The sequence below is a fragment of the Salvelinus alpinus genome, chromosome 26 (assembly GCF_045679555.1).
Source record: "Salvelinus alpinus chromosome 26, SLU_Salpinus.1, whole genome shotgun sequence".
NCBI lineage: Eukaryota > Metazoa > Chordata > Actinopteri > Salmoniformes > Salmonidae > Salvelinus > Salvelinus alpinus.
The window spans coordinates 39009265-39036291 of NC_092111.1; the positions used below are offsets into that span (position 1 = coordinate 39009265).

General features: G+C 45.3%; 1 protein-coding gene and 2 pseudogenes across 1 annotated transcript in view; all 3 read right to left on the reverse strand.

Annotated features, from left to right (window-relative positions):
- Positions 1 to 8993, reverse strand: part of LOC139555287 (regulator of G-protein signaling 3-like) — a 61590-nt gene extending 52597 nt beyond the window's left edge. Inside the window, exons 1-4 of the mRNA XM_071368970.1 lie at positions 8347 to 8993; positions 6013 to 7111; positions 4836 to 4894; positions 3568 to 3698 (exon numbers count right to left, since the gene is read on the reverse strand). Coding sequence (XP_071225071.1) covers positions 3568 to 3698; positions 4836 to 4894; positions 6013 to 6531 — 709 coding nt within the window. The 5' untranslated portion in view covers positions 6532 to 7111; positions 8347 to 8993. The remainder of the gene's footprint in view (positions 1 to 3567; positions 3699 to 4835; positions 4895 to 6012; positions 7112 to 8346) is intronic.
- Positions 8994 to 13119: 4126 nt separating this feature from the next.
- Positions 13120 to 17259, reverse strand: LOC139554354 (toll-like receptor 13; annotated as a pseudogene).
- A 114-nt stretch (positions 17260 to 17373) lies between these two features.
- Positions 17374 to 18456, reverse strand: LOC139554355 (leucine-rich repeat-containing protein let-4-like; annotated as a pseudogene).
- Positions 18457 to 27027: the final 8571 nt, after the last annotated feature.

Below are 27027 nucleotides of genomic sequence, written 5' to 3' on the forward strand. Positions count from 1 at the left end.
TGTGAATTTTTTCCCATATTTCCCAGCCCTACATTTGGAACACAATCTAGATCATTCGAGACAGTAATCTAAAACGGTCTTACTGTTTTCTATCACATCTATTCATAGTAACTAGTGGGGTCAGCTGAAGTGTGAACTAGTTTATGGCACCGCACACAGAAACCAATGACGTACGCCGAGACCATACGGCCCTGTCGCGCTGACATCACAACACGCTGCAAGACACTCGTGAGCTGAGGTTGAAAACAGGATCAGAGTACACTTTGCTTCCCCCCCCTTTCCCCTGAGGCCTAGTCTCTTGTGGACAGACTACGTAGCATAAATGGTATCAGAACATCTGGCAACAGCCTGTGGGATGTAAACTCAACTCAAAGAGAGAGAGCATAGAAACAATACACTACAATAATGACAAGATCAACATCCAACTCTAATTAGAAACTGGGTGGTTCGAGCCCTGAATGCTGACAGCCGTGGTATATCAGAGCGTATACCACGGGTATGACAAAACATGTATTTTTCCTGCTCTAATTACGTTGGAAACCAGTGTATAATATCAATAAGGCACCTCTGGGGTTTGTGTTATATGGCCAACATACCACGGCTAAGGGCTGTGTCCAGGCGTTGCGTCGTACATAAGAACAGCCTTTAGCCGTGGTATATTGGTCATATACCACACCCCCTCGGTCATTATTGCTTAATTACAGGTGCCCAGTACACACTCCGGTGCAACAATTGTTCCGGTGGTTCTTTTAACGTCCCTGGTCATTTGGTTATTTTAACGTCCCTGGTCATTTGGCCAAAATCACGTTTTGGCAGGTGTGTGCATCTTTCAAATTTCTGAAGGAGACATTTGTCTCATAGACTTGACCAAAATGTGCAGACAGTTACCACCCTGCTTCCTCTCCTCATTCTAGTATATTTTCTCATACCTCTCCCCCTCTAGAATCTAATCAAGTAGTTGGCGCCAGATTTTCCTTCTGGGATGCCGAGATTACAATTTGCCCTAACCCTTCCATGTTTGTAGATCTGTACAGCGGAAGCTTTACGGTGGAAGCTTTACTACTACACTGATTATACCTGAATAAAGCCCTTCAGATCAGCAAACATGGAAGGGTAAGGGCCTAGGAGGAAGGGTAGGGAGTGGTTTGGGACTGCTGTACTACTCAGTCTGACTGAAATATTTGTTTTAGTTTCCAGTTGAAAAACCTTTTGCTATGTTTTTACAGCAATGAATATGGCCCTAGTCTACTGGTCAGGGGGGTGTCCTAGTCTACTGGTCAGGAGGGTGTCCTAGTCTACTGGTCAGGGGGGTGTCCTAGTCTACTGGTCAGGAGGGTGTCCTAGTCTACTTACTCCGACTGGCCAGGAGGGTGTCCTAGTCTACTGGTCAGGAGGGTGTCCTAGTCTACTGGTCAGGAGGGTGTCCTAGTCTACTGGTCAGGGGGGTGTCCTAGTCTACAGGTCAGGAGGGTGTCCTAGTCTACTGGTCAGGAGGGTGTCCTAGTCTACTGGTCAGGAGGGTGTCCTAGTCTACTGGTCAGGAGGGTGTCCTAGTCTACTGGTCAGGAGGGTGTCCTAGTCTACTGGTCAGGAGGGTGTCCTAGTCTACTGGTCAGGGGGGTGTCCTAGTCTACTGTTCAGGAGGGTGTCCTAGTCTACTGGTCAGGAGGGTGTCCTAGTCTACTGGTCAGGGGGGTGTCCTAGTCTACTGTTCAGGAGGGTGTCCTAGTCTACTGGTCAGGGGGGTGTCCTAGTCTACAGGTCAGGAGGGTGTCCTAGTCTACTGGTCAGGGGGGTGTCCTAGTCTACTGGTCAGGAGGGTGTCCTAGTCTACTGGTCAGGAGGGTGTCCTAGTCTACTGTTCAGGAGGGTGTCCTAGTCTACTGGTCAGGAGGGTGTCCTAGTCTACTGGTCAGGAGGGTGTCCTAGTCTACTGGTCAGGAGGGTGTCCTAGTCTACTGGTCAGGAGGGTGTCCTAGTCTACTGGTCAGGAGGGTGTCCTAGTCTACTGGTCAGGAGGGTGTCCTAGTCTACTGGTCAGGCGGGTGTCCTAGTCTACTGGTCAGGAGGGTGTCCTAGTCTACTGGTCAGGCGGTTGTCCTAGTCTACTGGTCAGGAGGGTGTCCTAGTCTACTGGTCAGGAGGGTGTCCTAGTCTACTGGTCAGGAGGGTGTCCTAGTCTACTGGTCAGGAGGGTGTCCTAGTCTACTGGTCAGGAGGGTGTCCTAGTCTACTGGTCAGGAGGGTGTCCTAGTCTACTGGTCAGGCGGGTGTCCTAGTCTACTGGTCAGGAGGGTGTCCTAGTCTACTGGTCAGGAGGGTGTCCTAGTCTACTGGTCAGGAGGGTGTCCTAGTCTACTGGTCAGGAGGGTGTCCTAGTCTACTGGTCAGGAGGGTGTCCTAGTCTACTGGTCAGGAGGGTGTCCTAGTCTACTGGTCAGGAGGGTGTCCTAGTCTACTGGTCAGGAGGGTGTCCTAGTCTACTGGTCAGGAGGGTGTCCTAGTCTACTGGTCAGGAGGGTGTCCTAGTCTACTGGTCAGGAGGGTGTCCTAGTCTACTGGTCAGGAGGGTGTCCTAGTCTACTGGTCAGGAGGGTGTCCTAGTCTACTGGTCAGGAGGGTGTCCTAGTCTACTGGTCAGGAGGGTGTCCTAGTCTACTGGTCAGGAGGGTGTCCTAGTCTACTGGTCAGGAGGGTGTCCTAGTCTACTGGTCAGGAGGGTGTCCTAGTCTACTGGTCAGGAGGGTGTCCTAGTCTACTGGTCAGGAGGGTGTCCTAGTCTACTGGTCAGGAGGGTGTCCTAGTCTACTGGTCAGGAGGGTGTCCTAGTCTACTGGTCAGGCGGGTGTCCTAGTCTACTGGTCAGGAGGGTGTCCTAGTCTACTGGTCAGGAGGGTGTCCTAGTCTACTGGTCAGGAGGGTGTCCTAGTCTACTGGTCAGGAGGGTGTCCTAGTCTACTGGTCAGGAGGGTGTCCTAGTCTACTGGTCAGGAGGGTGTCCTAGTCTACTGTTCAGGAGGGTGTGGCCTAGTCTACTGGTCAGGAGGGTGTCCTAGTCTACTGGTCAGGAGGGTGTCCTAGTCTACTGGTCAGGAGGGTGTCCTAGTCTACTGGTCAGGAGGGTGTCCTAGTCTACTGGTCAGGGGGGTGTCATAGTCTACTGGTCAGGAGGGTGTCCTAGTCTACTGGTCAGGAGGGTGTCCTAGTCTACTGGTCAGGCGGGTGTCCTAGTCTACTGGTCAGGAGGGTGTCCTAGTCTACTGGTCAGGGGGGTGTCCTAGTCTACTGGTCAGGAGGGTGTCCTAGTCTACTGGTCAGGAGGGTGTCCTAGTCTACTGTTCAGGAGGGTGTCCTAGTCTACTGGTCAGGGGGGTGTCCTAGTCTACTGTTCAGGAGGGTGTGGCCTAGTCTACTGGTCAGGAGGGTGTCCTAGTCTACTGGTCAGGAGGGTGTCCTAGTCTACTGGTCAGGAGGGTGTCCTAGTCTACTGGTCAGGAGGGTGTCCTAGTCTACTGGTCAGGAGGGTGTCCTAGTCTACTGGTCAGGCGGTTGTCCTAGTCTACTTACTCCGACTGGCCAGGAGGTCGTCCAGCGATTCAGCCCACTTATCAAGTTCCACCCGACTGAACTTGGCGTTGCTGTGGCCCACCTGACTCCACTGGTGCATCAACGGGAGGCGAGACCTCCGCTCTTTAGCACTGTTAGGGAGGAGAGGGGGGAGAGGAAGGGGGAGAGAGATGAGGAGGGGTAAGGAGAGAGACAGGAAGAGATAGGGGGAGAGGGAGTGAGGGAGGGAGATGGAGAGATAGGGAGACGGAGAGATAGGGAGACAGGAGGAGAGGGGGGAGAGGGAGGGGGAGAGAGATACAGAGAGAGGAGGGGTAAGGAGAGAGACAGGAAGAGATAGGGGGAGAGGGAGTAAGGGAGGGAGACGGAGAGATAGGGAGACAGGAGGAGAGGGGGGAGAGGGAGAGACAGGGAGAGGGAGAGATAGAGAGAGAGAGAGGGAGAAATAGGGAGACAGGAGGGGAAAGGGAGACATAGGGAGACAGGAGGGGAAAGGGAGAGGGAGAGAGGGGGGAGAGAGGGAGACAAAGGGAGAGGGAGAGAGGAGACAGGCATCAGATTTCATGATAACACTTGAAACTGTTTTGACTCAGTATCACAACTGTTTGACTCAGTATCATTACAACCTCAAGGGTGAATGAGGTCCGGATGGGTATCCCTTCAAACGGAACCTCTTAGGTTACGTCCCAAATGGCACCCTATTCCCTATGTAGTGCACTACTTTTGACCAGGGAAAGTACCTCATATTCCCTATTCAGTGCACTAATCTTTACCAGAGCCCAAAGGGCTACATAGGGAATAGGGTGCCATTTGGCCAGGGACTGCTTTAGACAACTTCCTCTTAGAAAGCTACCTTGTCCACAGTCCATTGCCCACAGTCTATTGCCCACAGTCTATTGCCCACAGTCTATTGCCCACAGTCTATTGCCCACAGTCTATTGCCCACAGTCTATTGCCCACAGTCTATTGCCCACAGTCTATTGCCCACAGTCTATTGTCCACAGTCTATTGCCCACAGTCTATTGCCCACAGTCTATTGCCCACAGTCTATTGCCCACAGTCTATTGCCCACAGTCTATTGCCCACAGTCTATTGCCCACAGTCTATTGCCCACAGTCCATTGCCCACAGTCCATTGCCCACAGTCTATTGCCCACAGTCTATTGCCCACAGTCTATTGCCCACAGTCTATTGCCCACAGTCTATTGCCCACAGTCTATTGCCCACAGTCTATTGCCCACAGTCTATTCCCACAGTGGATGACCTCACCTGTCTTTCTGTTCTTTCTGTTCTGAATTAAACAGGTTGGAATGTGATGAATGGGGACTCTGGAAATACAGACACAATTCGTTTGTTTCCAAATTGAAATGATTGGCATGTGTCACTCATACACATACAGTCAACACACGCACGCACGCACACACACACACACAGTCTTGTACAGCTAACCTTGTGGGGACATACAATTCAGTCCCATTCAAAATCCTATTTTCCCTAACCCCTAACCCTAAACCTAACCCTAATCCTAACCCGTACTCTTACCCTAACCCTAACCCTAACCCTGACCCTGACCCTAACCCAAAAACCTAAACTTTATCCTAACCCTAAACCTAACCCTAGCTCCTAACCCTAACCCTACAACTAACCCTAGCTCCTAACCTTAATATTTAACTTAATTCTAACCCTAACACTAATTCTAACCTTAACCCTAAACCCCCTAGAAATAGCATTTGACCTTGTGGGGACTAACAAAATGTCCCCAGTTGGTCAATTTTTACTTTGTTTACTATTCTTGTAGGGACTTCTGGTCCCCACAAGAATAGTTAAACACGTCCACACACACACACACACACACACACACACACACACACACACACACACACACACACACACACACACACACACACACACACACACACACACACACACACACACACACACACACACACACACACACACACACACACACACACACACACAGTTACACAATGACAGGAATAGTATGCATGACAATATTTTAAATCAAATTGAGAATATCTGAGGTAAATGTGTGCTGTTGCTCATGATTATTTAATCCTTTGTCAACTTAGTGTGACCTTGACATTAACACAACCGCTTGCTCTATGAATAACACTCTGTCGGATGAATCTCAAGGTTGGAATTACTGCTGAGAGGAACCAGAAAGGGTACATTTTTGTTTTTTAGCTCATACACTTCCCTGATTGGAGTAGAGATTTCACAAGGTCCAAATGGAATGGTCTGAAATGTGCAAACTCTGCCCACCCGGTGACCCGGAAAGTTAGAACTTACGCACCTAGTCAAAACCCATCTAACACACACACACACAGGCTATCCATTCCCATACAGTCGCCTAAAACATCCAATACCCTAAACACTGCCAGAGACCACTCCTCTAGTGACCCTGACCTCCCACATCACTCTTTACCTGCACAAACAGGCTCTTCAGGTGTAGTTTGGCTGCGGACAGCTTGGCTCTGGTGGGGGACCGTTGTTGTGACTTGAAGGGGCTGGAGCCAGAGGTTGAGTTCGAGGGAGAGTGCGGTGGCTGGTCGTCGCTGCCCACGCTCTCTGTGCTGCGGCCCGTAGTCGCCGGCGCCAACTGCCCGTCACTATATGCTCTATATCCTTCGTTGAGGTTCATCACTCCGAGAAAACCCTTACTCTCTAGCTTCCCCAGTTCTGTGAAGTTCTCCACACTGACGCTGTGATCCTTGCTCAGCTGCCCCCTCCCCGTCGTCCTCCCATGGCTGGCTCCAGGCTCCACGATGATAGGGGTAGAGGGGAAAGAGGTGGTTCGCCCATCCAGTTCGTCGTCCTCCGGGTGGGGGTTGAAGGTACCTGAGTCCCCGTCCCGGCTGTGGTAGTTGTGGCCCTTCACAGATACTTTCCTCAGCGGCAGGAAATCCATTTCGAGTAGAGACCCCTCTGAGCTGTACCGACGCATGATGGCGGCGCCACTGGGTGGAGTTAGAGACACGGGAGGATGGAGGGACGGATGTGCAGGTGGAGTTAGAGACACGGGAGGATGGAGGGACGGATGTGCAGGTGGAGTTAGAGACACGGGAGGATGGAGGGACGGATGTGCAGGTGGAGTTAGAGACACGGGAGGATGGAGGGACGGATGTGCAGGTGGAGTTAGAGACACGGGAGGATGGAGGGACGGATGTGCAGGTGGAGTTAGAGACACGGGAGGATGGAGGGACGGATGTGCAGGTGGAGTTAGAGACACGGGAGGATGGAGGGACGGATGTGCAGGTGGAGTTAGAGACACGGGAGGATGGAGGGACGGATGTGCAGGTGGAGTTAGAGACACGGGAGGATGGAGGGACGGATGTGTAGGTGTAGTTAGAGACACGGGAGGATGGAGGGACGGATGTGCAGGTGGAGTTAGAGACACGGAAGGATGGAGGGACGGATGTGCAGGTGGAGTTAGAGACACGGGAGGATGGAGGGACTGATGTGCAAGTGGAGAAAGAAAGGATCCAAGCGGGTTTGGGAAAGGGAGGATGGAAGAGAGAAATAGTCTGGAGGGAGGACCCCAGCAAAGAACAGCCAATAAAAAGAAAAACAGAGGGAGGGAGAATTGGACAAGATAAGAGTTGGACAATCACAGAAAATGGGTGAAATGGGTCAATTCAACCGGACCACAGTGTGCTGTTCCATATCATTGGTACACTTTTACAGAGTGTAGCTGGTCGGACTCACGATCTATGGCCCAAATGGCACCCTATTCCCTACATAGTGCGCTACTTTTGACCAGGGCCCCATAGCGTAGTGCACCATGTAGGGAATAGGGTGTCATTTGGGATGTAGATCATGAGTCCGACCAGCTGCAGTATGAGAACAACTGCTATGTCCAATGCTGGTAAGTCCACTCTACATGCAATGTGGCTTAACGAGAAAGCTTTTTTTTCTGATATTTATATGTGACATATTGAAACCACCTATTCGTTTTCTACTGACATGAGAGACATATTCACATAAATGTGTTGGCCCCTTCTGTCACGTTCCTGACCTGTTTTCCCTTGTTTTTGTATTTGTTTAGTATGGTCAGGACGTGAGCTGGGTGGGCATTCTATGTTGTGTGTCTAGTTTGTCTGTTTCTGTGTTCAGCCTAATATGGTTCTCAATCAGAGGCAGCTGTCAATCGTTGTCCCTGATTGAGAATCATATATAGGTGGCTTGTTTTGTGTTGGGGATTGTGGGTGGTTGTTTCCTGTCTCTGTGTTTGTGTTCTGCACCAGATAGGACTGTCTCGGTTTTCACGTTTGTTGTTTTGTATTGTTGTAAGTGTTCACAGTTCGTTAAATTAAACATGTTGAACACTAACTGCGCTGCATTTTGGTCCTCTCCTTCATCCCAGGAAGAAAGCCGTTACACCTTCGCTGCGAAAATCTGATGAATTGTAGTCATGCCAGTCTACTGATTTAAATTCAGCAGATTTTTACTGATTCTACTGATTTGAATTAAACAGATTTTTACTGATTCTACTGATTTGAACTAAACAGATTTTTACTGATTCTACTGATTTGAATTGGTGTTTTAATTGTGTATTAAAGTAAGAACCACACAGTTCAGTGTTTATGCTGTGTATAAATCAAATCTTGAACTTGGGCTGTCTTAGAAGGCATTACATAACTGTTGAGACTACCGCTGAGAACTTTAAACAGAAGTATTATCTATATCCCTCAGGAGGGGAGTTGAATTCCTTGCAGTAAATCTAACAACAACAAAAAGAGCCGGGATAAAAATGTATTACCTCGATGTCCTGCGGTTACTCTGCCACCTGTACTTTCATGATTTTGGCTCCAAACAAAGAGTTCTCTGTCCCGGGAAGTATATCCACTGATCGAACCATAATATATATGTATATATTATGTAAAGCCTCAATTCGATTAGGCTTGCTTTAGCTGAGAGTCTCACGTGTGACGTCAGAGCATTGCCTGTTGTGTATTATTAACTAGGAGCCAAACGGAAGCAAACGGAACGAAACGGGGAGAGACCTAGCTGAATTTGTCCAATATAAAGTGTCGCTTTAATGCAAAACGTTTTCGTTTGTAGTAAATGGTTCCCGTTGCTAAAACGTTTTGTGCTAATGATTACACCCGTGCCAAGACGCAGAGTCGCGGATGCCGCCTCTCTCTCCACCAAAGTGCTCTCAATAATCAACAGAGTCCTGACGCTGCATGTGTTACTGAATATCTATCAATACATAACAAGCATACGGACAGACGAAACGAAATCACTAGCACCAAGAAAGTTTCTCTATCTCAAACTTCATTCAGACCTGTTTTTTTTTTATTTATTTTTTATCTCACACTTGCACGAACCAGAAACGCCTATTGTCAGTGTTGCCACCCACAACTCCGTCTCAGCTTGCCGTCTTGTCCCTTGAAGATCTCTGTACAGTACAACATCATTCACATATTTTAGGTGTGTCCTGGAAAAAACACTTCTGAACTCTCCGCGGTAGGAAGCCTACTATGAATGGAATCACTGAAGGAAGGGAACTTTTCAGTAGCTGCCTGAGCTATTTTAATAATGTCATTGTCAGTGACGGAATGGAAGAATATTCAAAAAAAAAGTTGTTTATATTGAATAACATTTTCAAATTAACTTAAACTAACTCTTATTTTGTTATTTGAACGCTATGTTTTATTATCCAAATCTTTGGATTAAACAATGAAGGCCAACAAAGGACTATGCACACGGTGTCAAGCTATCTCTGAAGTTTACTCTAAATAACTGCACTATACTGGATTACACTGTTCATCGCTCTGCATTTAGATAGAGTCATACTGATACTGTAAATACACTGTATATTAACCATATACCCACTGTGTATTAACCATATACCCACTGTATATTAACCATATACCCACTGTATATTAACCATATACCCACTGTGTATTATCCATATACCCACTGTTTATCAACCATATACCCACTGTGTATTAACCATATACCCACTGTTTATTATCCATATACCCACTGTTTATCAACCATATACCCACTGTATATTAACCATATACCCACTGTGTATTAACCATATACCCACTGTGTATTAACCATATACCCACTGTGTATTAACCATATACCCATTGTACCCACTGTACCATATGCCCACTGTTTATTAACCATATACCCACTGTATATTAACCATATACCCACTGTACCCACTGTACCATATACCCACTGACAAATTTTAAAGGTGATTCTGATCAGAGATATTGTAGCGAACGGTGGGTCAGGGAAGTGTGATGAGTCCTCAGATATCATGGTCATCCCACTAGGTCTCAGTTCTCTGCCTCAATCAGTATAGCTGTCTCTGAGTTCCCTTAACCCTAAATCAACCACTCCAACTCTAACCTTGTCCCCAGGCTTATTGGAGAGAGAGAGAGAGAGAGAGAGAGAGAGAGAGAGAGAGAGAGAGAGAGAGAGAGAGAGAGAGAGAGAGAGAGAGAGAGAGAGAGAGAGAGAGAGAGAGAGAGAGAGAGAGAGAGAGAGAGAGAGAGAGAGAGAGAGAGAGAGAGACTTCTCTAACTTTAAAACGCCACTCTATGACCACTTCATAAGCAAAATAGCACATCTATGATAGATAGTTACATAGATAGATATAGATAGATAGATAGATAGTTAGATAGATAGATAGATATAGATAGATAGTTAGATAGATAGATATAGATAGATAGTTATAGATACATGTAGATAGATAGTTAGATAGATAGATAGATAGATAGATAGATAGAGTTCATTAGTCACATGTACAGTGATGCAGATGTAATTGCAGGGTACAGGGAACATCTGACGCTCTGGCCTCTAACACAGCAGGTCAAATAAAAAAGTAAAATAAATAAAAAAGAGAAGTAAGTAAATTAGCCAAAATCCAGATGATAATAATAATAATGATAATATACACATTTACATTTACATTTTAGTCATTTAGCAGACGCTCTTATCCAGAGCGACTTACAGTAGAGTGCATACATTTTATTACATATTATTTTTTTTTTTTTTTTTTTACATACTGAGACAAGGATATCCCTACCGGCCAAACCCTCCCTAACCCGGACGACGCTATGCCAATTGTGCGTCGCCCCACGGACCTCCCGGTTGCGGCCGGCTGCGACAGAGCCTGGGCGCGAACCCAGCCCAGCCTGGGCGCGAACCCAGAGGGTTCTTAACGGTAAGAGTCCGTTAGGGAATGTCTACAGGGGGAGCAGCAGGGAGGGGGGGGGGGGGGGGTGAGAGTCCGTTAGGGAATGTCTATAGGGGGAGCAGCAGGGGAGGGGGGGGGGATGAGAATCCTTAAGGGAAAGTCTATAGGGGGAGCAGCAGGGGGGGGGGGGGGGGGGTGAGAGTCCGTTAGGGAAAGTCTATAGGGGGAGCAGCAGGGGGGTAAGAGTCCGTTAGGGAATGCCTAATTCACTCAATAGAATAAAATGTAATTTAAATACTTAACGCACATGTTCCCTCAGGGAATGATTTGATCGTCGTTGGTGTTGTGTGTATATCTGAGTTTCTGTGCAGGTGGCTGAGTAGAAGGTACCTCAGGCAGTAGCTACACTCTCTGAGAAGTATTTCAACATCAACCGCAGGCGACACCACGTACAGTGTGTTCACAGCATTTCAGAAGTCTATAATCATTGTACTTGTGGTTACATTTCCATATCACACAGGCTCTTGACGTTATACACTGAGTGTACAAAACATTAGGAACACCTGCTCCTTCCATGACAGAGACTGACCAGGTGAATCCAGGTGAACGCTACGATCCCTTATTGATGTCACTTGTTAAATCCACTTCAATAAGTGTAAACGAAGGGGAGGAGACGGGTTAAAGAAGGCTTTTTAAGCCTTGTGACAATTGAGACATGGATTGTGTAGGTGTGACGTTCAGGGGGTCAATGGGCAAGACAAAAGATGTATGTGCCTTTGAACAGGGTAGTAGTTGCCAGGCGCACCGGTTTGAGTATCTCAAGAACTGCAACGCTGCTGGGTTTTTCACGCTCAACAGTTTCCCTTGTGTATCAAGAATGGTCCACTGCCCAAAGTACTACCAGCCACCTGGATATAACTGCAGGAAGCATTGGAGTCAATATGGGCCAGCATCCCTGTGGAACACTTTTGTCACCCTGTAGAGTCCATGCCCCGGCGAATTGGATCTGTTCTGAGGGCAAAAGGAGGTGCAACTCAATATTGGACGGTGTTCCTAATGTTTTTGCACACTCAGTGACATTTATGGAGATAGCGTGCCCTCTAGTGGTGGACTTGCCACTGTACACCCTGGAATTGCGACATCAGAAGGAGCCCTGTTGTGTATAAGCGCGCACTCTGTACTACAGCTCTTGGAGGTCTGCATCATCCTGCTTGCCTTGTAATCATTGGTGGTTCAAGCCCCACTGTTTATTACAGTCTGTAAGGATAGTGTGTGTAGTAGCTAAAAGTATATCAAGATCATCATGTGAATTGAATCTAGCAAACTAACCAGCTAGCTAAGTTAGTTATCTTCATCTGAGTGTTTTGCTTCATTAGCTTGTCAGCTAGCTAGCAATAGTTATCTTCATTAGCTTGTCAGCTAGCTAGCAATAGTTATCTTCATTAGCTTGTCAGCTAGCTAGCAATAGTTATCTTCATTAGCTTGTCAGCAAGCTAGCAATAGTTATCTTCATTAGCTTGTCAGCTAGCTAGCAATAGTTATCTTCATTAGCTTGTCAGCTAGCTAGCAATAGTTATCTTCATTAGCTTGTCAGCAAGCTAGCAATAGTTATCTTCATTAGCTTGTCAGCTAGCTAGCAATAGTTATCTTCATTAGCTTGTCAGCTAGCTAGTGTAACAGTATAACTTTAAACCGTCCCCTCGCCCCGACACGGGCGCGAACCAGGGACCCTCTGCACACATCAACAACGGTCGCCCACGAAGCATCGTTACCCATCGCTCCACAAAGGCCGCGGCTCTTGCAGAGCAAGGTGCAACACTACTTCTAGGTTTCAGAGCAAGTGACGTAACTGATTGAAACGCTACTAGCGCGTACCCGCTAACTAGCTAGCCATTTCACATCCGTTACACTAGCATTAGCTAACAAGTGGCTTGCTAGTTCAAATGAAGTATAACTGACAAAGGTGTGACTATTCTAAACTTTTATTCATCATAAACATTACAAATCAAAAGGACAAATTAACATCAAAAAAATTATGTAGGACACTATTTTTTATAATAGTTGTACATTTTATCTTACTTGAAGAAAAAAAAACACCAATGATATTAGGCAAAGCTAAGCAAGTTAATAAAAAATGACCCTGAGAGCAAACTTATAGTAGCAACACGTCTGCAGTCAGTGACCCACTTCACATTTTGTTCAAGATTTTGCTAGCTGGGTAGGCATGTAACTATACACAAGTAAAATAGCTGAATTTCTAATTATAGGATGCATTAGTATTTGTCAATAACTTTCAGTCATGTTTATATCATAACATGTCTGATAAAGTTCAGAACATATAGGTTAAAGGTTAGTACATTTAGTTTATGTCTGTCACCATCTCTCCACCCCAGTGAAGATTGGGTTCTGCTCAGCAGGGCAGACCCTGGTCTCCAGAGCCACCCGTAGGGCAGACCCTGGTCTCCAGAGCCACCCGTAGGGCAGACCCTGGTCTCCAGAGCCACCCGTAGGGCAGACCCTGGTCTCCAGAGCCACCCGTAGGGCAGACCCTGGTCTCCAGAGCCACCCGTAGGGCAGACCCTGGTCTCCAGAGCCACCCGTAGGGCAGACCCTGGTCTCCAGAGCCACCCGTAGGGCAGACCCTGGTCTCCAGAGCCACCCGTAGGGCAGACCCTGGTCTCCAGAGCCACCCGTAGGGCAGACCCTGGTCTCCAGAGCCACCCGTAGGGCAGACCCTGGTCTCCAGAGCCACCCGTAGTTTCTGCCAGAAGACCCCGGTGTACTCCCCAGCTCGGAGCCAGCTGAGGTAGGTCTGTCTCTTCAGCAGCCTCCTCATGCTGTGGTAGGGAGAGAGCTGCTGGTCTGCGATCTCCTCCAGAAACACCAGGATCAACACATTCTTCTGCTCGTCAAACAGACGGAAGCTGGAGAGTAAAGTAGAAAGTCTTTATGAAGTACAGTATATGTGTGTTTATGTGTACTGTGTTAGCAGTTGATGTTATTCTTCAATAACACAAACTCCAAAGCAAATCAGGGGGAGAAAACTAGGTTTATTTGAGAAGGACAAATCATAGATGTTATGTTGGGAGGTAGATATTCAGTCTCCCCTGTCCTCAGCTTTTCTCCACAGAACAAAGGGACAGGATGCCATTTATAACCCCCCACCCTCGCCTGGGGTTTATCAATCAGAAGTCCTTGCAGTACAACTGGGCCAATGGCCAAATAACAAGTATCCTGCTCCAGACTCAATGTACAGCATGTAGCACATGTAGCTCTGAGTTCAGGACTGACATTCCACAGTTTCTAAACAGCTGTTGAACTGAAACCCAACTCATATTTACAATTACCTATTGACAATTAGTACTCTAGTTTTCAGTCCTCCCATCCTCTGCATTGTGTATTTATCGTCAAAATATTCTTATAACTGTATAGGTAATTGAAGATTGTTAGACCTACCTGGCCACCTGTATCTCTCTGGAGCACCACTCACTCTCCAGATAGTGATGGCTGATCACACAGATGGTCTTGCGGCTCCCGTAGATGGCATCTGTGATGTTTTCTATGATGGGTTTGCCTGGCTGGAAGTCCCGGTGGTGCAGACACAGCTTCCAGCCCTGCTGCCCCTCCAGCTCTGGCAGCAGCTCCCTCAGGACCCAGAGCTCATCGTGGGTGTTGTAGGAGACGAAGGCATCATACTGATTAGCTGCACGCCTGTTCCTCCGCTTGGTGTCGTAGAGAAATGCCAGAAAGAGCTAGTAGGAATAGGCAACTTGGCATCTCAGGAGATGGTAGATGAAGGACCCCAGTAGGGTGAGGAGGACGAGAGAAGTGGTGGACAGGAAGTAGAAGCCAACGTCTACTGAACACGGACGGGTGTCAAGGTCCAACAGTTTAGTGCCCCTCAGATTGTCTGGATAGCTGCAGTTATAGTCGTGGGCTTCACCAACTTGTGTTTAGTTATTGTCCTCCACCCACTGGCTGAACCAAGCATTTCTACAGTCACATATGAAACGGTTATTATTCTTTTTCAAGGACGTTAAGACAGGGAGAGAATGTATCATTGTCTCATTGATCTCTCTAATCTGGTTTGTTTTCCAACAGCAGAAATGCAACTTGAGATAGATTGGCTAGTATGAGGAAATCCAAAGACTGAAGTTGGGATTTGGACAGATATATTCTGCTTATTTTTGGCATTGGAAGAAACAGCTCTGGAGCAAAGGGTTGAGAACACATTACTGCTGATGTCAAGGTACCTCAGTGTGTCTGGTGAATGAATGTGTCTGTCACGTTCTGACCTTAGTTCTTTTGTTATTTCTTTGTTTTAGTGTTGGTCAGGGCGTGAGTTGGGTGGGTTATCTATGTTTGTGTTTCTATGTTGGGTTTTTCGTTTGGCCTCATATGGTTCTCAATCAGAGGCAGGTGTTAGTCATTGTCTCTGATTGGGAACCATATTTAGGGAGCCTGTTTTCTGTTGTGTTTTGTGGGTGGTTGTCTTCCGTGTCTGTGTGTTCCACACGGAACTGTTTCGGTTTTCAGTAGTTCACTTTATTGTTTTGTATCTCAGTGTTCAGTTTGTTCTATTAAAGATTCATCATGAACACTTACCACGCTGCGCTTTGGTCCTCCTCTCTTTCTCCCAAACGAAGATCGTTACAGCGTCTGGGTGCAGAGACTTAATATTCAGAATGAATTCTGATAAAGATTTCAGACCCTCAGTTTGATGGTATATTATCCATCCGTTCGCTGAAGATATACACTGCTCAAAAAAATAAAGGGAACACTTAAACAACACAATGTAACTCCAAGTCAATCACACTTCTGTGAAATCAACTTGGAGTTACATTGTGTTGTTTAAGTGTTCCCTTTATTTTTTTTGAGCAGTGTATGTAGAATCTTGAGTGATGTCAGGTGATAGAAGGGTTGGGTTTATCATCTGTTTCATACTTGATATGATTGGAAGAAATACTGAGACTGGTTAAGCGTGTTAGTCCTCTGAACACCCCGGGTCTCTAGTTTCAGTTTGGCTGGTTCTATTTGCTGAAAGAGTAAGGCTTCTAAGGTTGACCATCACCTCAAATGCCTCATCTTCTAAGGTTGACCATCACCTCAAATGCCCCATCTTCTAAGGTTGACCATCACCTCAAATGCCCCATCTTCTAAGGTTGACCATCACCTCAAATGCCCCATCTTCTAAGGTTGACCATCACCTCAAATGCCCCATCTTCTAAGGTTGACCATCACCTCAAATGCCCCATCTTCTAAGGTTGACCATCACCTCAAATGCCCCATCTTCTAAGGTTGACCATCACCTCAAATGCCCCATCTTCTAAGGTTGAACATCACCTCAAATGCCCCATCTTTTAAGGTTGACCATCACCTCAAATGCCCCATCTTCTAAGGTTGACCATCACCTCAAATGCCTCATCTTCTAAGGTTGACCATCACTTCAAATGCCCCATCTTCTAAGGTTGACCATCACCTCAAATGCCCCATCTTCTAAGGTTGACCATCACTTCAAATGCCCCATCTTCTAAGGTTGACCATCACCTCAAATGCCCCATCTTCTAAGGTTGACCATCTCCTCAAATGCCTCATCTTCTAAGGTTGATCATCACCTCAAATGCCTCATCTTCTAAGGTTGACCATCTCCTCAAATGCCTCATCTTCTAAGGTTGATCATCACCTCAAATGCCCCATCTTCTAAGGTTGACCATCACCTCAAATGCCTCATCTTCTAAGGTTGACCATCACCTCAAATGCCCCATCTTCTAAGGTTGACCATCACCTCAAATGCCTCATCTTCTAAGGTTGACCATCTCCTCAAATGCCTCATCTTCTAAGGTTGATCATCACCTCAAATGCCCCATCTTCTAAGGTTGACCATCACTTCAAATGCCCCATCTTCTAAGGTTGACCATCACCTCAAATGCCCCATCTTCTAAGGTTGACCATCTCCTCAAATGCCTCATCTTCTAAGGTTGATCATCACCTCAAATGCCTCATCTTCTAAGGTTGACCATCTCCTCAAATGCCTCATCTTCTAAGGTTGATCATCACCTCAAATGCCCCATCTTCTAAGGTTGACCATCACCTCAAATGCCTCATCTTCTAAGGTTGACCATCTCCTCAAATGCCTCATCTTCTAAGGTTGATCATCACCTCAAATGCCCCATCTTCTAAGGTTGACCATCACCTCAAATGCCTCATCTTCTAAGGTTGAACATCACCTCAAATGCCCCATCTTCTAAGGTTGAACATCACCTCAAATGCCCCATCTTCTAAGGTTGAACATCACCCCAAATGCCCCATCTTCTAAGGTTGACCATCACTTCAAATGCCCCATCTTCTAAGGTTGACCATCACCTCAAATGCCCCATCTTCTAAGGTTGATCATCACCTCAAATGCCCCATCTTCTAAGGTTGACCATCACTTCAAATGCCCCATCTTCTAAGGTTGACCATCACCTCAAATGCCCCATCTTCTAAGGTTGACCATCACCTCAAATGCCCCATCTTCTAAGGTGCTAATTTGATTGTTGAATAAAAGCAATTCCTTGAGTGATTGTAAGCTTTTAAAGTCTTCTTTTCTGACAGAACTTAGTTTATTGCCTCGCAAATCCAATATCTCTAGTTTTTTTGCAAACCATTCTTGAAAGATTCACTCAAGGCCAGGATTTGTTTTTTTTTCCAATGTTTGGGACCTTTAAAGACTTCAAATCCTGGAAAACACATCTTTCAAATTGAGGGATTTTGTTTTTGTGAAGGAAGAGTTGTGTGAGTCCAGTAAGATTGGCAAAATCTGAGCAGTCTAGTTTATTTATTCTATTGAAGCTGAGATCCAGGACTTCCAGAGTGGGGAGATTCCTTGTGGATTTTGGAACAGATGAAAGCACGTTGTGTCCCAATTCCAGATTTCGCAGCTGCTTCATTTGCCAGAATGAAGAGTCAGACAGATCAATCATATTATTATATTGCATTCCCAGATCTGTCAGCTGGGTGCAGGACCGCAGGAGTTCCTCAGAAACAAAACTGATGTTGTTATATCTAAATTGTAGTATTCTCAGTGTCGATATGTGGCAGGCAATATTGGTGAGAACCTTTGTATAGGCCGACGTCTCTATTCCTAAATGAGAAACGTGTCAGAGATTCTAACAGGGAGTCGAAGCTCCGCAGCAACATGCTCATAACCTCCAGAGACATGTGGATTCCACTCATGTCAAGACTCGACACGTTCCTCAGAAAATACCTTTCTGCCACATCCCATTGCGTGCTTCCATTATGGTCACAGTAGGCTAAGTTTATCTTCTGAAGGTTCGGAAAAAACACTTCCTGTGACGACGGAGATGTCCAACGGATTCCCAGACACATCAAGCACTCTCAACCCTACGGACTTGTTTGATTCTTCCCTTGATTGAAAAAACAGGGTAAATCCATTCGTCCCAATGTACATCTTCTGAATAATGTGGTAATTGTATAATAGGCTGAATCTTCTTTAGACTGTGCCGTTTTTTGTTGGTTATATCCTCTACGTGTAGTCCAGAGAGAGACTGAAAGGATGACGACCCAATAGCTGTGATTAAGTTGTTATTTAGGTGTAGCGCTGACAGCTTGGCCCTGAAACACGTGGTCTGAAATTATGGTGAGCTGGTTATAACCCAGGTCTAGCCTCTTGCAGAGCCACAAGGTGTAGGAAAACTCAATCTTTAACATGAGAGATTACGTTACTGGACATGTTCAAGAAATTTGAGGACCGATAGATCTTTAAAGTCAAAACTCTTTGATCTTTGAAATTTGTATGAATAAAAACAATTCTAAAGATCTGACTATTGATGGAATGTATGGTTTAGGAGGTTCCTGTTGTTACAGAGTACTGTCAATTCTAAAGATCTGACTATTGATGGAATGTATGGTTTAGGAGGTTCCTGTTGTTACAGAGTACTGTCAATTCTAAAGATCTGACTATTGATGGAATGTATGGTTTAGGAGGTTCCTGTTGTTACAGAGTACTGTCAATTCTAAAGATCTGACTATTGATGGAATGTATGGTTTAGGAGGTTCCTGTTGTTACAGAGTACTGTCAATTCTAAAGATCTGACTATTGATGGAATGTATGGTTTAGGAGGTTCCTGTTGTTACAGAGTACTGTCAATTCTAAAGATCTGACTATTGATGGAATGTATGGTTTAGGAGGTTCCTGTTGTTACAGAGTACTGTCAATTCTAAAGATCTGACTATTGATGGAATGTATGGTTTAGGAGGTTCCTGTTGTTACAGAGTACTGTCAATTCTAAAGATCTGACTATTGATGGAATGTATGGTTTAGGAGGTTCCTGTTGTTACAGAGTACTGTCATGTTAACAGTTTATTCTGCAGTGTTTCAGGAAGTATCCTTTTACTGGATCAACAAGGATCCAGACATTCAGCAGAAAGCAGAAACAGACAGCAAAAAATAAAAAAGACTCACTTTCCCTTCCTGGTGTGGTCGTCGTGAGTTTCAGTGTGAGTATCTTCCTCATTAAGGCTAATGTACAACACACACTGGGGCCTGGTGAGGTTCCACTCAAGATAAAAAAAAGAAAAAGAGATGTCTTCAATGTATTCTTTAGATCGAAAGTAGACAATAAAAAAAATAGACAGATACTTGAAGGTGTTTGAAAGACCTTGAAAACTATTCCCCATCTTGAACATTTTTTTTTACTGATAATACAATTTTAAAAACTTATCTTACTTACTTAACTTATTTTCGTCATGTTGTTTTTCTTTCAGTGTTAAAAGAGTTACCAATAGACAGTATCAAAAGCAAACATGCAACATTTGAACTACCTCATTTACCTTACAAAACATTTGCTGTATCATGGTAGACAATGTGTTTACACAGGCGGCCCAATTCTGAAATTATGCCCAATTATGGGCAAAAAAGCTGATCTGATTGGTCAAAAGACCAATTAGTGAAAACATATCAGAATTGGGCTGCCTGTGTAAACACAGCCTAAAACTTAATGCTAACATATCAGCAAACTTGAGAGAAAAATAACACTATTGAATTAGGCAGAGGCAGGCAGAGGCAGACAGAGGCAGGCAGAGGTAGACAGAGGTAGACAGAGGCAGACAGAGGCAGACAGAGGTAGACAGAGGTAGACAGAGGTAGGCAGAGGTAGACAGAGAAAGACAGAGGTAGACAGAGGTAGACAGAGGTAGACAGGTAGGCAGAGGTAGACAGAGGTAGACAGAGGTAGGCAGAGGTAGACAGAGGTAGGCAGAGGTAGGCAGAGGTAGACAGAGGTAGACAGAGGTAGGCAGAGGTAGACAGAGAAGGACAGAGAAGGACAGAGGTAGACAGAGGTAGACAGAGGTAGGCAGAGGTAGGCAGAGGTAGACAGAGGTAGACAGAGGTAGACAGAGGTAGACAGAGGTAGACAGAGAAGGACAGAGGTAGGCAGAGGTAGGCAGAGGTAGGCAGAGGTAGGCAGAGGTAGACAGAGGTAGACAGAGGTAGGCAGAGGTAGGCAGAGGTAGGCAGAGGTAGACAGAGGTAGACAGAGAAGGACAGAGGTAGACAGAGGTAGACAGAGGTAGGCAGAGGTAGGCAGAGGTAGGCAGAGGTAGACAGAGGTAGGCAGAGGTAGGCAGAGGTAGACAGAGGTAGACAGAGGTAGGCAGAGGTAGACAGAGGTAGGCAGAGGTAGACAGAGAAGGACAGAGGTAGACAGAGGTAGACAGAGAAGGACAGAGGTAGGCAGAGGTAGACAGAGGTAGGCAGAGGTAGGCAGAGGTAGGCAGAGGTAGACAGAGGTAGGCAGAGGTAGGCAGAGGTAGGCAGAGGTAGACAGAGGTAGACAGAGGTAGGCAGAGGTAGACAGAGGTAGACAGAGGTAAATGTAAATGTTGGTAAAAGCAATATTCTCGAAAAGAGATAACATGGTCGGACAAAGACACTACATCACACAGGAGATAGGCAAGTATACCTGTCACAATTTTACCTGTCATCATTTTACCTGTCACAATTTTACCTGTCACAATTATATCTGTTACAATTATACCTGTTACAATTTTACCTGTCACAATTATATCTGTTACAATTATACCTGTTACAATTTTACCTGTCACAATTATATCTGTTACAATTATACCTGTTACAATTTTACCTGTCACAATTATATCTGTCACAATTTTACCTGTCACAATTTTACCTGTCACAATTATATCTGTTACAATTATACCTGTTACAATTTTACCTGTCACAATTATATCTGTTACAATTATACCTGTTACAATTATACCTGTCACAATTATACCTGTTACAATTATACCTGTTACAATTATACCTGTTACAATTATACCTGCCACAATTATACCTGCCACAATTATAAGCCAGATTCAAAATCTCAGAGACAGTAATATTATTTTATAAAACAAAGATTTATTATAAAAACAAGATAATACTACAGTATAAAATGACAGATTATCAACTGATCAGCTAAGGAAGCAGTTGGCCAGGGGTAGTGGCAGGTAGCGTTCTCCTGGCATCAGCCAAACCCAGATTCGTCCGTTGTACTGCCAGATGGTGAAGTGTGATTCATCACTACAGAGAACGCGTTTCCACTGCTCTGGAGTCCAATGGCAACAAGCTTTACATCACTCCAGCCGACGCTTGGCATAGCACACGGTGATCTTAGGCTTGTGTACGGCTGCTCGGCGCCATGGAAACGAACAGTTCTTGTGCTGACGTTGCTTCTAGAGGCAGTTTGGAACTCGGTAGTGAGTGTTTCAACCCCAGTGCAGACGATTTTTATGCGCTATGCGCTTCAGCACTTGGTGCTTCCGTTCTGTGAGCTTGTGTGGCCTAAAACTTCGCAGCTGAGCCGTTGTTGCTCCTAGACGTTTCCACTTCACAATAACAACACTTACAGTTGACAGGGGCAGCTCTAGAAGGGCAGAAATTTGACGAACTGACTTGCTGGAAAGGTGGCATCCTATGACAGTGCCACATTGAAAGTCACTGAGATCTTCAGTAAGGTCATTTTACTACCAATGTTTGTCTATAGAGATTGCATGGCTGTGTGCTCGAATTTATACACCTGTCGGCAACGGGTGTGGCTGAAAATAGACAAATCCACTAATTTGAAGGGGTGTCCAAATACTTTTGTATATATAGTGTGCAAAACATGACATGTTCACCTGTTCTCTTTTAAAGAGAGAAGTTAATCACAACGGGGGGAGAATACACAATTTAACATGTCTACAGCACAGAATGATCATAGTATGCATCAGTAGACTTTTTGCCTCCCAGCCCAGATCCTTAAGTAAAGGTTGTGTTGGTGTTAACAAGAATGTCCTCCTGATTCCATATGACTAGTCTGGATTCTGTCCGATAAGAGCAGGAGCGAGCCATTTAGCGGGCCATTTAGCGGGCCATTTAGCGGGCCATTTAGCGGGCCATTTAGCGGGCCCCTGCTGTCACGGTGCCATCCTGTCCTTGGTTAGCGGGCCCCTGCTGTCACGGTGCCATCCTGTCCTTGGTTAGCGGGCCCCTGCTGTCACGGTGCCATCCTGTCCTTGGTTAGCGGGCCCCTGCTGTCACGGTGCCATCCTGTCCTTGGTTAGCGGGCCCCTGCTGTCACGGTGCCATCCTGTCCTTGGTTAGCGGGCCCCTGCTGTCACGGTGCCATCCTGTCCTTGGTTAGCGGGCCCCTGCTGTCACGGTGCCATCCTGTCCTTGGTTAGCGGGCCCCTGCTGTCACGGTGCCATCCTGTCCTTGGTTAGCGGGCCCCTGCTGTCACGGTGCCATCCTGTCCTTGGTTAGCGGGCCCCTGCTGTCACGGTGCCATCCTGTCCTTGGTTAGCGGGCCCCTGCTGTCACGGTGCCATCCTGTCCTTGGTTAGCGGGCCCCTGCTGTCACGGTGCCATCCTGTCCTTGGTTAGTGGGCCCCTGCTGTCACGGTGCCATCCTGTCCTTGGTTAGAACGTTTATAAGTGGATGTTCTGCCGTTTCATTTCTTGAGAATACAGGGGGTGCTATTTTCCCATTAGCATTATTTGCTCTACAGATTAAACTGCCTCTTATTCAATTATTGCTCTTACTATATGCATATAAATAATACCATTGGAAAGAAAACAATCTCTGGTTTCTAAAACCGTTTCAATTTTGTCTCTGAGTGATACAGAAGTCATTTCACAGCACTTTCCATGACCAAGAACATAAAATCAAGATGTGTTATGCTGGCTTCAAAGCTCTGCCTATATATGGTCGTGCCCCCTATGACCAGAAACACACTTCATTCGCCTTCCTCTGGTTGTCAAGAGGACGTCAGAGGAGAAATTCTTTGTTTATCTGGGACTGACGTGAAATAGGACCCATTTCTTTGGCGTGACCGACAACTTCCGGTTTACTGAATCGCTCGAATTTGAGCTGCGATTGTGTACTGTTTTGCTGGCGTTATGTATGAAAACTATCTCCGTGTCGAATTTTGTTTGATACATGTGACCATATCATCGTAATGTATGTTTTTTCAATATAGTTTAATCAGATTATTTGAATTTTTCCGGGAGTTTTGCGGTGTTCCGTTGTCGGATTGTATTTACGTTTGAGAAATCCGTGCCACTCGACCGGTACCTGTGCTAAATGGAGTGGGCAAGGAACAATTCTGAACGGAACCAACGACTCATCTTGACAAAGGACACTTTGATCAACATTCTGATGAAAGATCAGCCATAGTAAGACCCAATTTACGATGTTATATCATATCTGTTGTGCATGTTAACTGGCCGTGGGCGCCTAGCCGAATCTGCCTGGTATAGCTATGCTAATTTAGCGCTACATTTTGTTTTCGTTATAAAACATTTCATAAATCTGAAATATTGTTTGGATTCACCAGATGTTGGGCTTTCAATATCTGTACGCTGTGTATTTTTCTGAAATGTTTTAAAATGAGTAATTAGTTATATGACGTTGGTCTCTGTAATTGTTCTGGCTTGGTCGGCACCTTTTCAGATTGCAGCTGCAATGTAGAACTGTGATTTATACCTGAAAAATGCACATTTAAAAAAAAAAAACTATGCAATTCCATAAATATGTTATCAGACTGTCATCTTATGAAGTTGTTTCTTGGTTAGTGGCTATATATATTTTTATTTCGTCGAATTAGTGATAGCTACTGACGCAGGAAAAAACTGTTGGGAGTAAAAATATCGTGTCCTTTGCTAACGTGGTTAGCTAATAGATTTACATATTGTGTCTTCCCTGTAAAACATTTAAAAAATCTGAAATGGTGGCTTTATTCACAAGACCTGTATCTTTCATCTGGTGTCTTAGACTTGTGATTTAATGATATTTAGATGCTACAAGTTACTTGTGACGCTATGCTAGCTATGCTACTCAGTGGGGTGGGGAGTGGGGGGTGCTACCGGATCAGGGTTGGTGACTCGTGAGAAGTTAATGGCCCTCTGGAGTGTTATCTTGTAATCCGGAGTGTGCCGGGAAAGGGGGAGTGGCCGGGTTGCGCCAGGTCTTTTCATCTCTACCGTTGTCATGCCGATAGGCGAGTAGACGTGTATCGGGTATGGGTCTGCCAACTGCCAGACACTTGGAATTGGCCTTGGTCTTTAGTCAGCGCGACGACCCTACAATCCCAAATGGCACCCTATTCTCTGCCTAGTGTACTACTTAGGGTTGTGGTCACCGTGGGCCCTGGTCAAAACTAGTGCACTACATAGGGAATACTGTAGGTTGCCATTTGGGAGGCCAAACAGCTAGTGTACACAGAAGAAAAACTGCATTAACTATAACCATGCAATATTACCTCCATTCCCTTGAGCCGACTCTCCCCCCATTTAACCTACAATGATGAAGCAGTAGGGACACACGCCTGGCATGGGGGGACTCTACACGGAGGCCTTCATTTAGATAAGTGCAGTCACTTACCTCAAAATATGCAAAACAGTGTAGGGGACCAAGCAAGCATCCTTGACTCTCACTGTTCATTGTAAGGTGACAGAACAACGTTCATTGTAAGGTGACAGAACAACGTTCATTGTAAGGTGACAGAACAACGTTCATTGTAAGGTGACAGAACAACGTTCATTGTAAGGTGACAGAACAACGTTCATTGTAAGGTGACAGAACAACGTTCATTGTAAGGTGACAGAACATGTCACAAGCAGAAATGATGTCAGCAATGTTTCAGCCTGATTGTCCCACTGAAGAGGTATTCTCCTCTGAGGTAAAATACATATTACCACAGAGCTGTGATGGAAGGAGAAACAGTCACTGAAGTGACGGTTGTCTAATGATGATTGTACGTAAAAATACACTATATTTTTATACATATGTCATTTATCAGACGTTTTGTCAATATCTATTGTCATTTGTGCATATATTTTATGTACGGGTGGTCCCCGGAATCAACACACTATCCTGGCATTGCAAGAGCCTTTCTCTACCAACTGAGCTACAGAGGACCATGTTCTACTAACTGAGCTACAGAGGACCATGTTTTACTAACTGAACTACAGAGGACCATGTTCTACTAACTGAGTTACAGAGGACCATGTTCTACTAACTGAGCTACAGAGGACCATGTTCTACTAACTGGACTACAGAAGACCATGTTCTACTAACTGAACTACAGAGGACCATGTTCTACTAACTGAACTACAGAGGACCATGTTCTACTAACTGAACTACAGAGGACCATGTTCTCCTAACTGAACTACAGAGGACCATGTTCTACTAACTGAGCTACAGAGGACCATGTTCTACTGAGTTACAGAGGACCATGTTCTACTAACTGAACTACAGAGGACCATGTTCTACTAACTGAACTACAGAGGACCATGTTCTACTAACTGAGCTACAGAGGACCATGTTCTACTAACTGAACTACAGAGGACCATGTTTTACTAACTGAACTACAGAGGACCATGTTCTACTAACTGAACTACAGAGGACCATGTTCTACTAACTGAACTACAGAGGACCATGTTCTACTAACTGAACTACAGAGGACCATGTTCTACTAACTGAACTACAGAGGACCATGTTCTACTAACTGAACTACAGAGGACCATGTTCTACTAACTGAACTACAGAGGACCATGTTCTACTAACTGAACTACAGAGGACCATGTTCTACTAACTGAACTACAGAGGACCATGTTCTACTAACTGAACTACAGAGGACCATGTTCTACTAACTGAACTACAGAGGACCATGTTCTACTAACTGAACTATAGAGGACCATGTTCTACTAACTGAACTACAGAGGACCATGTTCTACTAACTGAGCTACAGAGGACCATGTTCTACTAACTGAACTACAGAGGACCATGTTCTACTAACTGAACTACAGAGGACCATGTTCTACTAACTGAACTACATAGGACCATGTTCTACTAACTGAACTACAGAGGACCATGTTCTACTAACTGAGTTACAGAGGACCATGTTCTACTAACTGAACTACAGTGGACCATGTTCTACTAACTGAGCTACAGAGGACCATGTTCTACTGAGTTACAGAGGACCATGTTCTACTAACTGAACTACAGAGGACCATATTCTACTAACTGAACTACAGAGGACCATGTTCTACTAACTGAACTACAGAGGACCATGTTCTACTAACTGAACTACAGAGGACCATATTCTACTAACTGAACTACAGAGGACCATGTTCTACTAACTGAGCTACAGAGGACCATGTTCTACTAACTGAACTACAGAGGACCATGTTCTACTAACTGAACTAAATAGGACCATGTTCTACTAACTGAACTACAGAGGACCATGTTCTACTAACTGAGTTACAGAGGACCATGTTCTACTAACTGAACTACAGAGGACCATGTTCTACTAACTGAGTTACAGAGGACCATGTTCTACTAACTGAGTTACAGAGGACCATGTTCTACTAACTGAGTTACAGAGGACCATGTTCTACTAACTGAGTTACAGAGGACCATGTTCTACTAACTGAACTACAGAGGACCATGTTCTACTAACTGAGCTACAGAGGACCATGTTCTACTAACTGAGTTACAGAGGACCATGTTCTACTAACTGAGTTACAGAGGACCATGTTCTACTAACTGAGTTACAGAGGACCATGTTCTACTAACTGAACTACAGAGGACCATGTTCTACTAACTGAACTACAGAGGACCATGTTCTACTAACTGAGCTACAGAGGACCATGTTCTACTAACTGAACTACAGAGGACCATGTTCTACTAACTGAACTACATAGGACCATGTTCTACTAACTGAACTACAGAGGACCA